Consider the following 11,090-nt stretch of genomic DNA (forward strand, 5'->3'; position numbering starts at 1 on the left):
CTCTCCCCTTCCCCCGCGCCCGGGTGAAAACCCTAGCCCCGGTGGCTAAGCGGCGACGGCGCCACAACGTTGTCACCTTCTTGAAGGCGCCGACTTGGGCATGGGGATGCTGAGTGTACATGGCGAGCTTATCTGGTTCCTGGTGGCGGCCTGTCTGATCTACCGCGTCGCTGCTCCGGGCATGTCTCGTGACTATGATACTTATCTTCCAGCCGTGTTTCCGATGGCGACCTCGCCCTTCCTCACCTTGTACTTGTCGTGGTGGAGCGGTTCTTCATCTCACTCATTGATGGCGGCGGAGATCGGCGGCATGGCGCTGTTGAGGCTCGGCGTCCGATGCGCGGAGATGGACTCGCGCAGGAGGAGGTAGCTGTTTGGCGTCATGGTGACGTCGATGGCAGAAGTGGCCTTCACAAAGTAGAAGACTCAATATAATCTGAAGACGGACTTGTGGAAGATGGCGGAGACGACACAAGAGTGTGTCTGACCGGATTGTGCCCCAGACCCGGTATGTGGCTCGGCTGGGGCTTCCGGCTTTTGATGTTAGGTTTAGGTGAGTGGTTTGGGTAGTGGCCCAGCTAGCATCCCTTCATCATATGGATAAGAGTAGCGGCATATGTTGCCAAGATGGTGGATTCAAGTCTATTGTTTGTAATACTTTGTAAGGTCCTCGAGAATAATTAATAAAGTGGTCGTATGCATCTCCCAGATGCAGAGGCCAGGGGTCATCCTCCTTTTCTAAAAAAAATTGGTTGCCAACATGAGTCCACATATGCTTAACCAAATCATTTTGCGGTTGCACGTGAGTTTCCCAATCACGCATGTCTTCATGAAACTGAGTGAACCGCTCAAATGTTGCCGCCGCTACTCCATGCTCAGGCACAATATTCTCACCCTGAAACTGGAAGCCTTGATCGTACAGACGTTCCGGGCGCTCGTCTTCTACGATCATATTGTGCATGATCACACAAGCAGTCATCACCTCCCATAGTTTTTGCGTGCTCCAAGTATTAGCAGGATACCGAACGATGCCCCATCGAGATTGCAAAACACCAAAGGCACGCTCGACATCCTTTCTAGCACTCTCTTGCTCTTGGGCAAATATTTTTCTTTTCTCTCCAACAGGGTTGGGTATTGTCTTTACAATAGTGGTCCACTGAGGATAGATACCGTCACCCAAATAGTACCATTTGTTGTAGTTGTGGCCGTTGACAGTAAAGTTCACCAGTGGGTTGTTGCCTTCGGTAAGCCTAGCAAACACCGGCGAGCGCTGAAGCACATTGATATCATTGTGTGATCGAGTCATGCCAAAGAAAGAGTGCCAGATCCAGCGATCTTGAGACGCCACGGCCTCTAGTATGACAGTGCAAACCCTGACATGTCCCTTATACTGCCCTTGCCAAGCAGAAGGGAAATTCTTCCACTCCCGGTGCATGCAGTCTATGCTGCCAAGCATCCCCGGGAAGCCCCTGCTAGCATTCATCGCCAACAAATGGGTTGTATCTGCAGCTATCGGCTCTCTCAAGTACTCAGGGCCAAACATAGCAATCACAGCCTTGCAGAACTTATACAGGGACTCTAGGCATGTAGACTCGCTCATACGGACGTACTCGTCAATGAGATCACCGGGCACTCCGTATGCAAGCATTCGGATGGTGGCATTGCATTTTTGATAAGAGGATAAACCAATCTTGCCGACGGCATCCTCTTTGCACTCGAGGTAGTCATCATAGCCGACCACTCCCTCTCTAATACGGTTGGAAACATGTCTACTCATACGGAACCGGCGGCGGAATTTGTGATGTTTGAACAACGGGTTTGTTGTATCAAAGTAGTCCTTCCAGAGAAGGAAATGCCCGCTCTCTCGGTTACGATTAAACGCCGGAAGGTGGCCCGAAATGGAGCCACGGAACAACGGCCGCTGGTTGTTGAGGTGGTGATGGACCAACATGGCAGCCAATATCTCCTCCTCGTCATCGGACGACGAATCGTCGGAGTCGCAAATGAAATTGTGAAAAAAGAACTCGTCGACGGAGTTCATTTTCATACCTTGGCAAACTGTCGAACAGCTTGTGGGCGTCGAAGAAGGAGACGGCCGGCGAGGGGAGACGCGGCGCCCACAGACCAGCTAGCTGCCCGGCCGGCGTCCGACGAGGGTGACGGCGTCCGACGAGCGTGGCGGGTGTCTGTGGCTGGGGGGGGGGAGCGGGGGTTTGGTGGCGGGGGGGGGCTGTGGAGGCGGCAGCAGCTGGAAGAGTCGCCGCAAAAATGGGCTGCGGCGTCGGTGACGGAGAAGGCGGGGGGCGAGGGTTGCTTGTTGGCCCGGGGAAGGAGGCCAATGTGCCACAGACCAGCGGGCCCGGGGACAGGAGTAGGCGACCGCACGCGCGTCCTTCGTGTGTCCGCGTCGACGCAAATCAGCCTTAAAAATGGATCGGGAATGGGTCGCCCGCGGACGAAAAACGGACGCGCGTCCGTTTGAGTCGGCGCGTTGGGCCGCCTTTTCTGTCCGCGCCGACTCAAACGGACGACCGCGGATAAAATGGGTCACCCCATTGAAGTTGCTCTAAGGTGACTTCATCAGCTGAAACAGCCAGAACCTACATGGTTCATTTGGGTGGACATTTCGATTTGACTGACTTCTGCCTATAGTAGAGTAAAAAGAACTTTCTTAACAAATTTTACCATAACAGGAAGAGAGAGACAGAACAAACCCACTCTGTCCTCTACGAGCAGGAGAGGAAGCTCTTTCTTCACCCCGCCGCTGCCACTGTCTGCAGCCAATCGCCTCAATAGTGTGGCAGGCGGTAACAACGCCGCAGCCCTGCTCAGGGCGGTGAGGCTGGAGCAGCGTCCACCTCCTTTGGGTGGTTGTGCCGCCGCCGTCCACCCCGTCTCCAGCGCTGCCGCAGTTGCCAGAGAATCGCCTCCGAGTAGGAAGAGGTTGCGGGAGAGGTCGGAGAAGGAGAGACCAAACTTTTTCGGAAAATATGGGGAACGAATGTTCCCTACAATTCGTTTATGACGAGACGCACTGTGAGCCGATCGAGCGCACGAATCTCTGTGCGGGTTGGAAGGAAGGAAGAAGAAGGGGTTACAGTTGGGCTGGATTTTGGAAGCAAATCAGGGCATGGGCGAACCGCAAAAGCCACTCCCATCAGGCTGAGAGAGAACTCCGCCTCATTGTGCTAATTTCAAAGAGCTTCCTACTTTAACCAACTAAGTTAATCCTTTGAGATCTAATCCCCTCTTACTTCCACTCCTCTCCAACCCACAAGCCATATCTAGAGAGAGATTTGAGTATTGAGGAGATTATCTTTTGAAGTACAAGAGCAAAGGATTCATCATCAAGCAACCTCTATCTTGTTACTTCTGCAGGGTGTGCTTCTCCTAGATCGGCTAGGTGTTTGGAAATCTTCAAGTTTGAGAAGAACAAAACTTTTAACGGCTTGTATGTCGCCTATTTCGTGAAGATCTACCCTGGTGAGATTAGTTCTTCGTGAGCATACGCCATGATGGAATAGGTTGGTTGTTCCTTCGTGAACTATTTATGGGTGAGTGTCCTTCGTGGACCGTCCCTTTATGAAATCTTGCAGCCGAGATCCTTATAATCTTAGACCTTTTACGAGTCAAAGCCTCAATTAACTTGAATGTAAGATAATGTCAACTGTCTGAACCACGAGAAAAATCTTCAGTGAGCCGTGTTTGCGTATCTCTAACTCTAATTGTTTACTTTCACTTGCATGTCTTTATTTTTCGATGTTTATATTTTTGTAGACTTGCATGTCTAGGGTGCTTGATATTTCTAGAAAATCCTAAAATTGGCAAGGAAATTCAGTTTTGAGAAAAGAGTCCATATTAGGCTTAGTAGTCTACTCACCCTGCCCCCTCGCGTCTAGACATGCTTATGGATCCCATACTTTCCTATTTTCATTTCAGACCGACTCGTTGCCTCCCATCATTTACCTGGCCATTTTTGTGTGGATCCCGTTGATGCAGGAGAGCAACGGCTAAGAAATGGAAGTCGGATGGTGAGCGCAAATCCAAAATAAGAAAGGCAAACAGATTACCTGTCGAAGGTCGAGGGCATGAGGTACTATTATCTAGTTGCTGTTTCTTCGCTCGGCAATTTCGGTTCATTTAGAGCAATTCTATCATCTCCTTGCTAATTATGCTTGCCAAATTCCTTATTAACCCTTGGCAGCTTTTAGCACTTTAATTATTATATCCATGACAATTTTCACGTCCAATTTTATTCACCAACCATGGCAATTTTGTCATCATTTTTTTCAAGGATGCGTCCAAAGCTAGACAAACCAGTAGCATGGAAGGAGGGGACAAGACACCCGAAACAACGCTGACTAGTGGCTAGAACACTCTCCAAGTAGAAGGCAACAAACAAAAAAGTGGAAGACACCCTCCAAGTGGATTTGTTGCATATAGTGATGACGCCTTTTGGGCCCGCCATCTTCAATTTCATGTGCGCGTAGTGCGACACGACGCGAAACCGTGTGAACATTGTCCGACCAAGCATCATGTGGTAGCCACTTCGAAAAGGGACTATGTCAAAGCTTCAATATGATAGTTGTTGGGAGTCCCGAACACCATGTCGAGCGTGAGGCTCCCTGTGCACTGAGCCACCATGCCCAGGATTATGCCCTAGATTTTGGTCTTACTGGGATGAATGCGCGATGACTCCGACCGCATTTTCTTTAATGGTTTCAAGTAGATGAGATTGAGAGTGTTGCCACCGGCCATCAGAACCCTACTCAGGTGGAACAGTTGATAATAGGGTCGAGGACGAGCATGGCGATTTTGCTGTGGTGGACCCTAGTCGAATGATCTCGATGGCCGAACGTTATCAGAATTTTTGACTAAGTGTTGTATTTCGGCTCTGCGGGCGCCACTACATATACTTGCGGAGCGCGCGCTTTCATTCCTTCTTGGTGGTGTGGGATGTATAAATTATGTTTACGTCCTTCATCTCGGGCGAGTATTGTTTCTGACCGCCATTGCCCCTTCGAGGCTGCCGCCCATCACCGTCGTCATCATTATGCAGGTTGGGATTTCCGTGGTTGTTGTTACCTAGCTGCGAAGCTTGCTCAATGATCCAACAATTTCGGTTGATGTGGCTGGCAGGCAGGTCAGCCGTTCTAAGGTGGATGGGGTGGATGGCGCATGGCTAGTCTAAAATTTTATTCAGACATGATTCGCCACCACCTTTCTTTCCCTGGAATGGCTTCTTCTTGGCCCCGCCGCCTTAGCACTAGTTGCGTAATCCGGCGTTGACCTCGCCGTCCTCAGCATCGCTGTCCTTGTTGTTCCGCGTTTGTTTCGTGGGTAACGCCCCGCATCTCGAATGTTTCGGGATAGTCGCTCCGACCCTTCTTTTTGGTGGGCCAGTTGTCTTTCCCGGCACAGAACTTGGTCATCATGACCGTGCTGCATGGTCTTCAGATTTTAGTTGTCGTAATCTTTGGGGAGCTATTCACTGCCGACGTTGTTTCATAATGCAGCGAGGGCCTCGACGTTGCTGTAGTCAACGATTTCTTTTTCTTTTTGAGGAACCATGCCCAGAACTTTGCGTATAGACTCGCCTGGTCTCTGTTTTATGAGGGCCTGATCATCGGCATCTGCGGGTTTAATATATGTACACTAGAAATTTTCCATGAACTCGGACTGCATAGTTGCCCAAGTGTTAACCGAGCCCGGTCGCAGAGTGTGCAACCAATGCCGGGCCGAACCCTTTAGCACTAGTGGCAGGTACTTTATGTAGTGTAAATCATCGCCGTTCGCCACGTGGATCGCTAGGATATGATCTTTGATCCAAACTGAGGGATATGTGTTTCCGTTGTACTTATCGTAGTTCACGAGCTTGAAGCCCGTTGGGAAGGGGAGAAACATGGTGGATACACTGCCAATGGTTCTCCTCGATCGTAGATATGCAGCTGTTCGGACATCCATAGTACCTTACCAAAGGCTAGGACATTATCGTTCAAAGAATCTGGCTAGAGTAGCATCGCGGACACGCCGTCGAACTCTAGACCTAGTGCCCCCTCTCGAAGATGATGTTGGAGAAGGAAACTATACCTGCCAGCTTGCCAGCCGCCAACCACAAACCCAACACATGATCCACCATCTTCCTCTTGCCGTCGCCGCATACCACTATCTGCATCCACTCTTGCACTACCTCCCGAGTTCCGCTTCGACACTGGAGCAAACAACATCGCGATGGAAGCTGAGGACATAAATCCACCATAGCGATGCCGCCACCACCACACATCTCCACTTGAATAGACTAGCAAGCAGCAACCAGATCCAAAACTCACCAACAAGCAGAACACCGTGTGGTAATAGGATATGAAGCTTTATTATTGGGTACCACCGTCACCCTTGTCAAAGCCATGACGTCGAACGGCCAAAAACTTAGCAACTAAGCCCTAAGCCCTAAAACCTAAAGCTACACGACCCGTACGCGCGTATTCCGATGGCCCCCCTTCAGCAGTAAAGGCTGAGAGGTCGGTGGAGGACGGCGCCAGACGAAGGTCCTCGAAACCCTAGTCACCTTAGCCACCGCCACAGGTTTAGGGTTTACGGAGGGGGGAGGGGAAAGACCATCGCGAGCCACCTAGCTGTGCAAGATACCATTATGTTGTGGTCTCTCCAGCCTAATTGGTGTTAGCATCATCCCATTCCCATTAGCTTTGTTCTAGAAACAGAAAAGAACAATCATACGATCAGCCACTTGCATGTCAGCGTCATCCCTCCTGTCATCAGAGATTCTCACAGCAAGAAATAGATTTAAAAAAAACAGAGATTCGGAGTCAAACAATGTTTTGTAGTACGTACATCGAGAAGATGAAGCGATCAACTGAATAATTTGACTTGAGCACCACGGCGGCATGTATACTCCACTATCAAACAACAATAATGAGCTCAACTAACTAACGAGGCATTTCTAGTCAGTCCAAACATTGCTGATCTCCTTCACCAAGGCATCGCGCTGACAACGTCAGCAGCGTGAGCTTTCCCTTCAGACCGGAATCTTCCAGGGAAACCCCACAGCCGTCAGGCTCAGCATGCATTTGTTTATTGACCAGGCGTACGTTTGACTTTGAATCGTCTTCCTCTAGTCTCGTTCTCGGCTTCTCGCCCGTGTTGTTATTTGCTTTCGCGTCTTCCTATCCATTTCCATCCATGCGCACCCGAGCTGTGGCGGCATGGTCGTCTCGCCCACCGCGTTGGCCTCGCAGCAGCATATATAAAGCTCGGGCGAGAGGACGAGGAGGTCAGACGTCCAGAGCTGTAGCAGCAAACAAGCAAGCAACAAGAAGCAACTTACTCGATCGAGTGGAAATCGTTCAACTTGGATTGATTTGATGGCGCGCGGTAAGGTGGCCGAGTGGATACGGAAGCGGGCGATGCCGAGGAAGTCGGCGGCGGGGCGCCGGAGCAGGGCCAGCGGGACGTCGGAGCCGATACTAAGAGACGCGGAGGAAAGCTGGAGCGGCGTCAGCGGGGCGCCGGCGCCGATGCCTGCTGGAAAGGCCGCCGGGAGCGGGAACGGTGTCAATGGCGGCACGCCGGCGCGCTCGAGCTCGAAGGCCCGGGCGGTCGGCTTCTTGTCGGCGCTGCGGTGGCGGCCGCGCCTGAACGTGCTGGCGGTGGTGTATGAGAAGGTGGTGTACCACGTGATGTGGCTGGTGGAGTCCGTGGTGGTGGTGGGGAGGCTCGTCTTCTTCCTCATGCGCTTCGGCTTCAAGCAGCTCTGAGCTCACCCGATGCCATGGCGTGGAGGGTGGTGGTGGACAAGAGGCGTGCGTGATTCTTTGGTTGACTGTTTTTTGGTTCGTTCTGTTTCCTCTGTGCAGAATAGTCTGCCGTTCTTCGGAGGCTTCCAATCCGTGACAAGTTGTAAATGCCCTCACTCGGCCCTCTTGTGTACTCCCTTCGGTCCTTTTTACTCTGCATATTGGATTTGTCGAAAGTCAAACTTTACTAAGTTTGACCAAATTTATATTAAAAATTATTAACATCTATAATATCTAATAAATATAATATGAAAATATATTCCAAGATGAATCTAATGATATTGATGTTGTTATGTGAATGTCTATAATTTTTTATATAAACTTGGTCAAAGTTAATTTTTTATATAAACTTGGTCAAAGTTGGATGAGATAGACTTCGAAAAAACCTAATATGCAGAATAAAAAGAACCGCAGAGAGTATAAAGAAATTTCGGTGTGGTTCCTGTTTAACGGAAATGTCATGACCATTGGCGGACCCAGGCCCCACGCAGCCAGGGCCTCGGCCTGGGGCGTGGCTGGCCGTTGCTTCGTTGGATGCAGGCATAGCTACAGTAATTTTCACTATTTGGCACTGTACATATGTTGTTTGCCTGGGACGTCACTTTTACCTGGGACCGCTACATGACCATAAGATGTTCGGACGCTGAGTTTCTGAGGTCAGGATGAACAGTAAAATAAATTTAAAAAATACTCCCTTCATTCCTTCATCTAAGGTGTATTATTTTCAATGACCAAGACACATAATTATGGATTAGTTAGGACAAAATTACCCTTGTCTAATACATAGATAAGTGGCAAGTAAATCATTTAGGCTAGTAAGTTCAATAAATAAAAAATAAAAAACAATTCAAAAAACATCTGAATTCTCGTGACAAAAATTGATAAAAGTTTCATGTCCTTGCAAAAAAAAAATCATGGAATCACATTCCTAAAAGGCGTGGGAAAAAATCGGTACTCTCAAAATGCTATTTCAAAAGCATTTTCGAGAACTGATTTTTTTGCCACATCTTACATGAATGTGATTTCATGACGAATTTTTGCAAGCACTTAAAAACTTTGTCACAAAAAATATTCAGATTTTTTTATTTTACCGTTCACCAAGCTCATTTGAGTTCGGGAGCAGAAGGACATTTTCGGACGCGGAGTTTGTGCTCATAAGCTCAAGTGAGCTCGGGATAAATAGTAACAAAAATTAAAAAAAATCTGATTTTTTTGTGACAAACCTTGATAAAAGTTCCAAGTGCTTGCAAAACTTTGTCATGGAATCACATTTCTATAAGGCGTGGAAAAAATCAGTACTATGAAAATGCTACTTTCGAAAGCATTTTGAAGAACTGAATTTGTTTCTTTCGCCACGCCTTATAGGAATGTGAGTCCATGATGAATTTTTGCAAACACTTAACACTTTTGTCACAAAAAAGCAGATTTTTTTTCATTTTTTTATTTTACTGTTCAGTGAGCTCATTTGAGCTCGCGAGCAGAAACATTTCTACTGCCGAGCTCAAATGTGCTCGAGATGAACAGTAAAATCGAAAAAAAATCTGATTTTTTTGTTATTTTTTGTGACAAATATTGACAAAAGTCTAAGTGTTTGCAAAAATTTGTCATGGAATCACATTCCTAGAAGGCATGACAAAAAAATCGGTACTCTGAAAATGTTACTTCCAAAAGCATTTTTAATCAATTTCCATATATTGAGCTCTGGTGTAAGGTGCGTTCATGCGATCAACGGTGGCGATGCCATCGCTTCCGGTTCTGGTTGCATAGCATCGGGGAAGAAGTTGAACCCGAGATCGTTGCCGTATGCCTGAAGGCGCCTGAAGGCCCTGCACTCAGCGATGACCACCTCCAACTCTCCTCGATTTCCATATTGGTATTCCGCTTTCAACAAGGAGTATTGGAAACGATGGGCGCTATGCTCAGAGTGAAGTCTCTCATGTGGGACGTGGATTAATTGAGCTCAGGTGAACAGTAAAAATACAAAAACTAGGAAACATTTCTAAAAATTCTAAACTTTTTTGGTTGCAAAATTGAACATTCATTTTAAATGCTTGTACAGTTTCAACATATAATGAAATTTGTGTAATTCATGACAAAAGAATATCAGTACTCTAAAAGTAACTTTATTCGAGCATAGATTTTGTTTTTACACGACTTCATAAATGTCATTTCATAATGAAATTTTGCAAGCATTGAAAACATTTCTCAAAGTTTGTCATTAAAAAATTCAGATTTTTTTGAATTTTTACTATTCGCTTGAGCTCGTATGAGCTCAAGTTAAGGACACTTTCACTCTTGTGATGGGTCTAACATAATTTTATGAGAAAGCGAGGTTTAAGATATTTTCCCCTCATTTCTTTGCTAGCACTCACTCCTTCCCTTTTCTTGCACAAAACGTTTAATCAAATGGTCCAACATGTGACATGTTTGCAGCTGAATCGAATCCTACTGTCTCAACCATGCCTGGTTGCAGTTTTTCCTTTAAGGAGGTTGAAACCTTTGAACATCTTTATTATATTATTCAACAAAGTCGGACAAAACAAATATATGGATCAACCCAAAGCCACCTTTCTGGTGACCTATGTCGCTATGAGTTAGGATTCTCTGTTGTAGCGCACCGTGCACTACGCTCGATGTCGTGTGGGCCCAGCCCCATGTGTCATCCGCACTATAGTAGTGTACAGTACTGCTGAGGATCTCAACCCTATCGCTATACCTACAAACTTGATGATGTGCACTGACCTCAGACCAAGACACACCATCTAATCTGGTGGCCTCGCAAAGCCGCCCCATTGTGAGCCGAGAGCACCAACCGCTCTAGCAGACCCTCAGCGCGTATCACATGCGCATGCTCTAAAATCTGTTGCCATCATCTTTCATCGTCTCATCTTTAGGAGGGATCGACGCATTGAACTTGTTAGGCCCAATTATCGTCGGCACCACCATGACGCTAAACAACATCATCGCCCTGTGCTTGTCCATCAAGATACATCCATCGCTAGACTCTGCTGCGCCATTGCCGTCGAGACGTGTCATCATCGATGTGGGAGAAACGGGAGAAATGGCGCCCCTCCATCTATGGACCCCTTTAGTCAACACTTGCTCCAAGAACAACACCCCCATGATGATGAGCGGCGCTAGACACTGCCATCTCCTGATCTAGAAGACCGAGAGCAAGGGTTTCCCTCAGCAAATGAACTGAAAGTGCTAGTTATCGACTAGAGGGGGGGTGAATAGGCGATTTTTATGAAAGTCTTCAAAACATGGAAGTTTCGAAGA

General features: G+C 47.7%; 1 protein-coding gene across 1 annotated transcript; it reads left to right on the plus strand.

Moving 5' to 3' along the window:
- The first annotated feature begins 6,862 nt into the window (after positions 1-6,862).
- Positions 6,863-8,017, plus strand: LOC125529782. The gene has a single exon (XM_048694201.1). The coding sequence runs from the start codon at positions 7,380-7,382 to the stop codon at positions 7,770-7,772; it is 393 nt and encodes a 130-aa protein (XP_048550158.1). The 5' UTR covers positions 6,863-7,379; the 3' UTR covers positions 7,773-8,017.
- Positions 8,018-11,090: the final 3,073 nt, after the last annotated feature.

Source organism: Triticum urartu, unplaced genomic scaffold, assembly GCF_003073215.2.
Source record: "Triticum urartu cultivar G1812 unplaced genomic scaffold, Tu2.1 TuUngrouped_contig_5844, whole genome shotgun sequence".
NCBI classification, from domain to species: domain Eukaryota; kingdom Viridiplantae; phylum Streptophyta; class Magnoliopsida; order Poales; family Poaceae; genus Triticum; species Triticum urartu.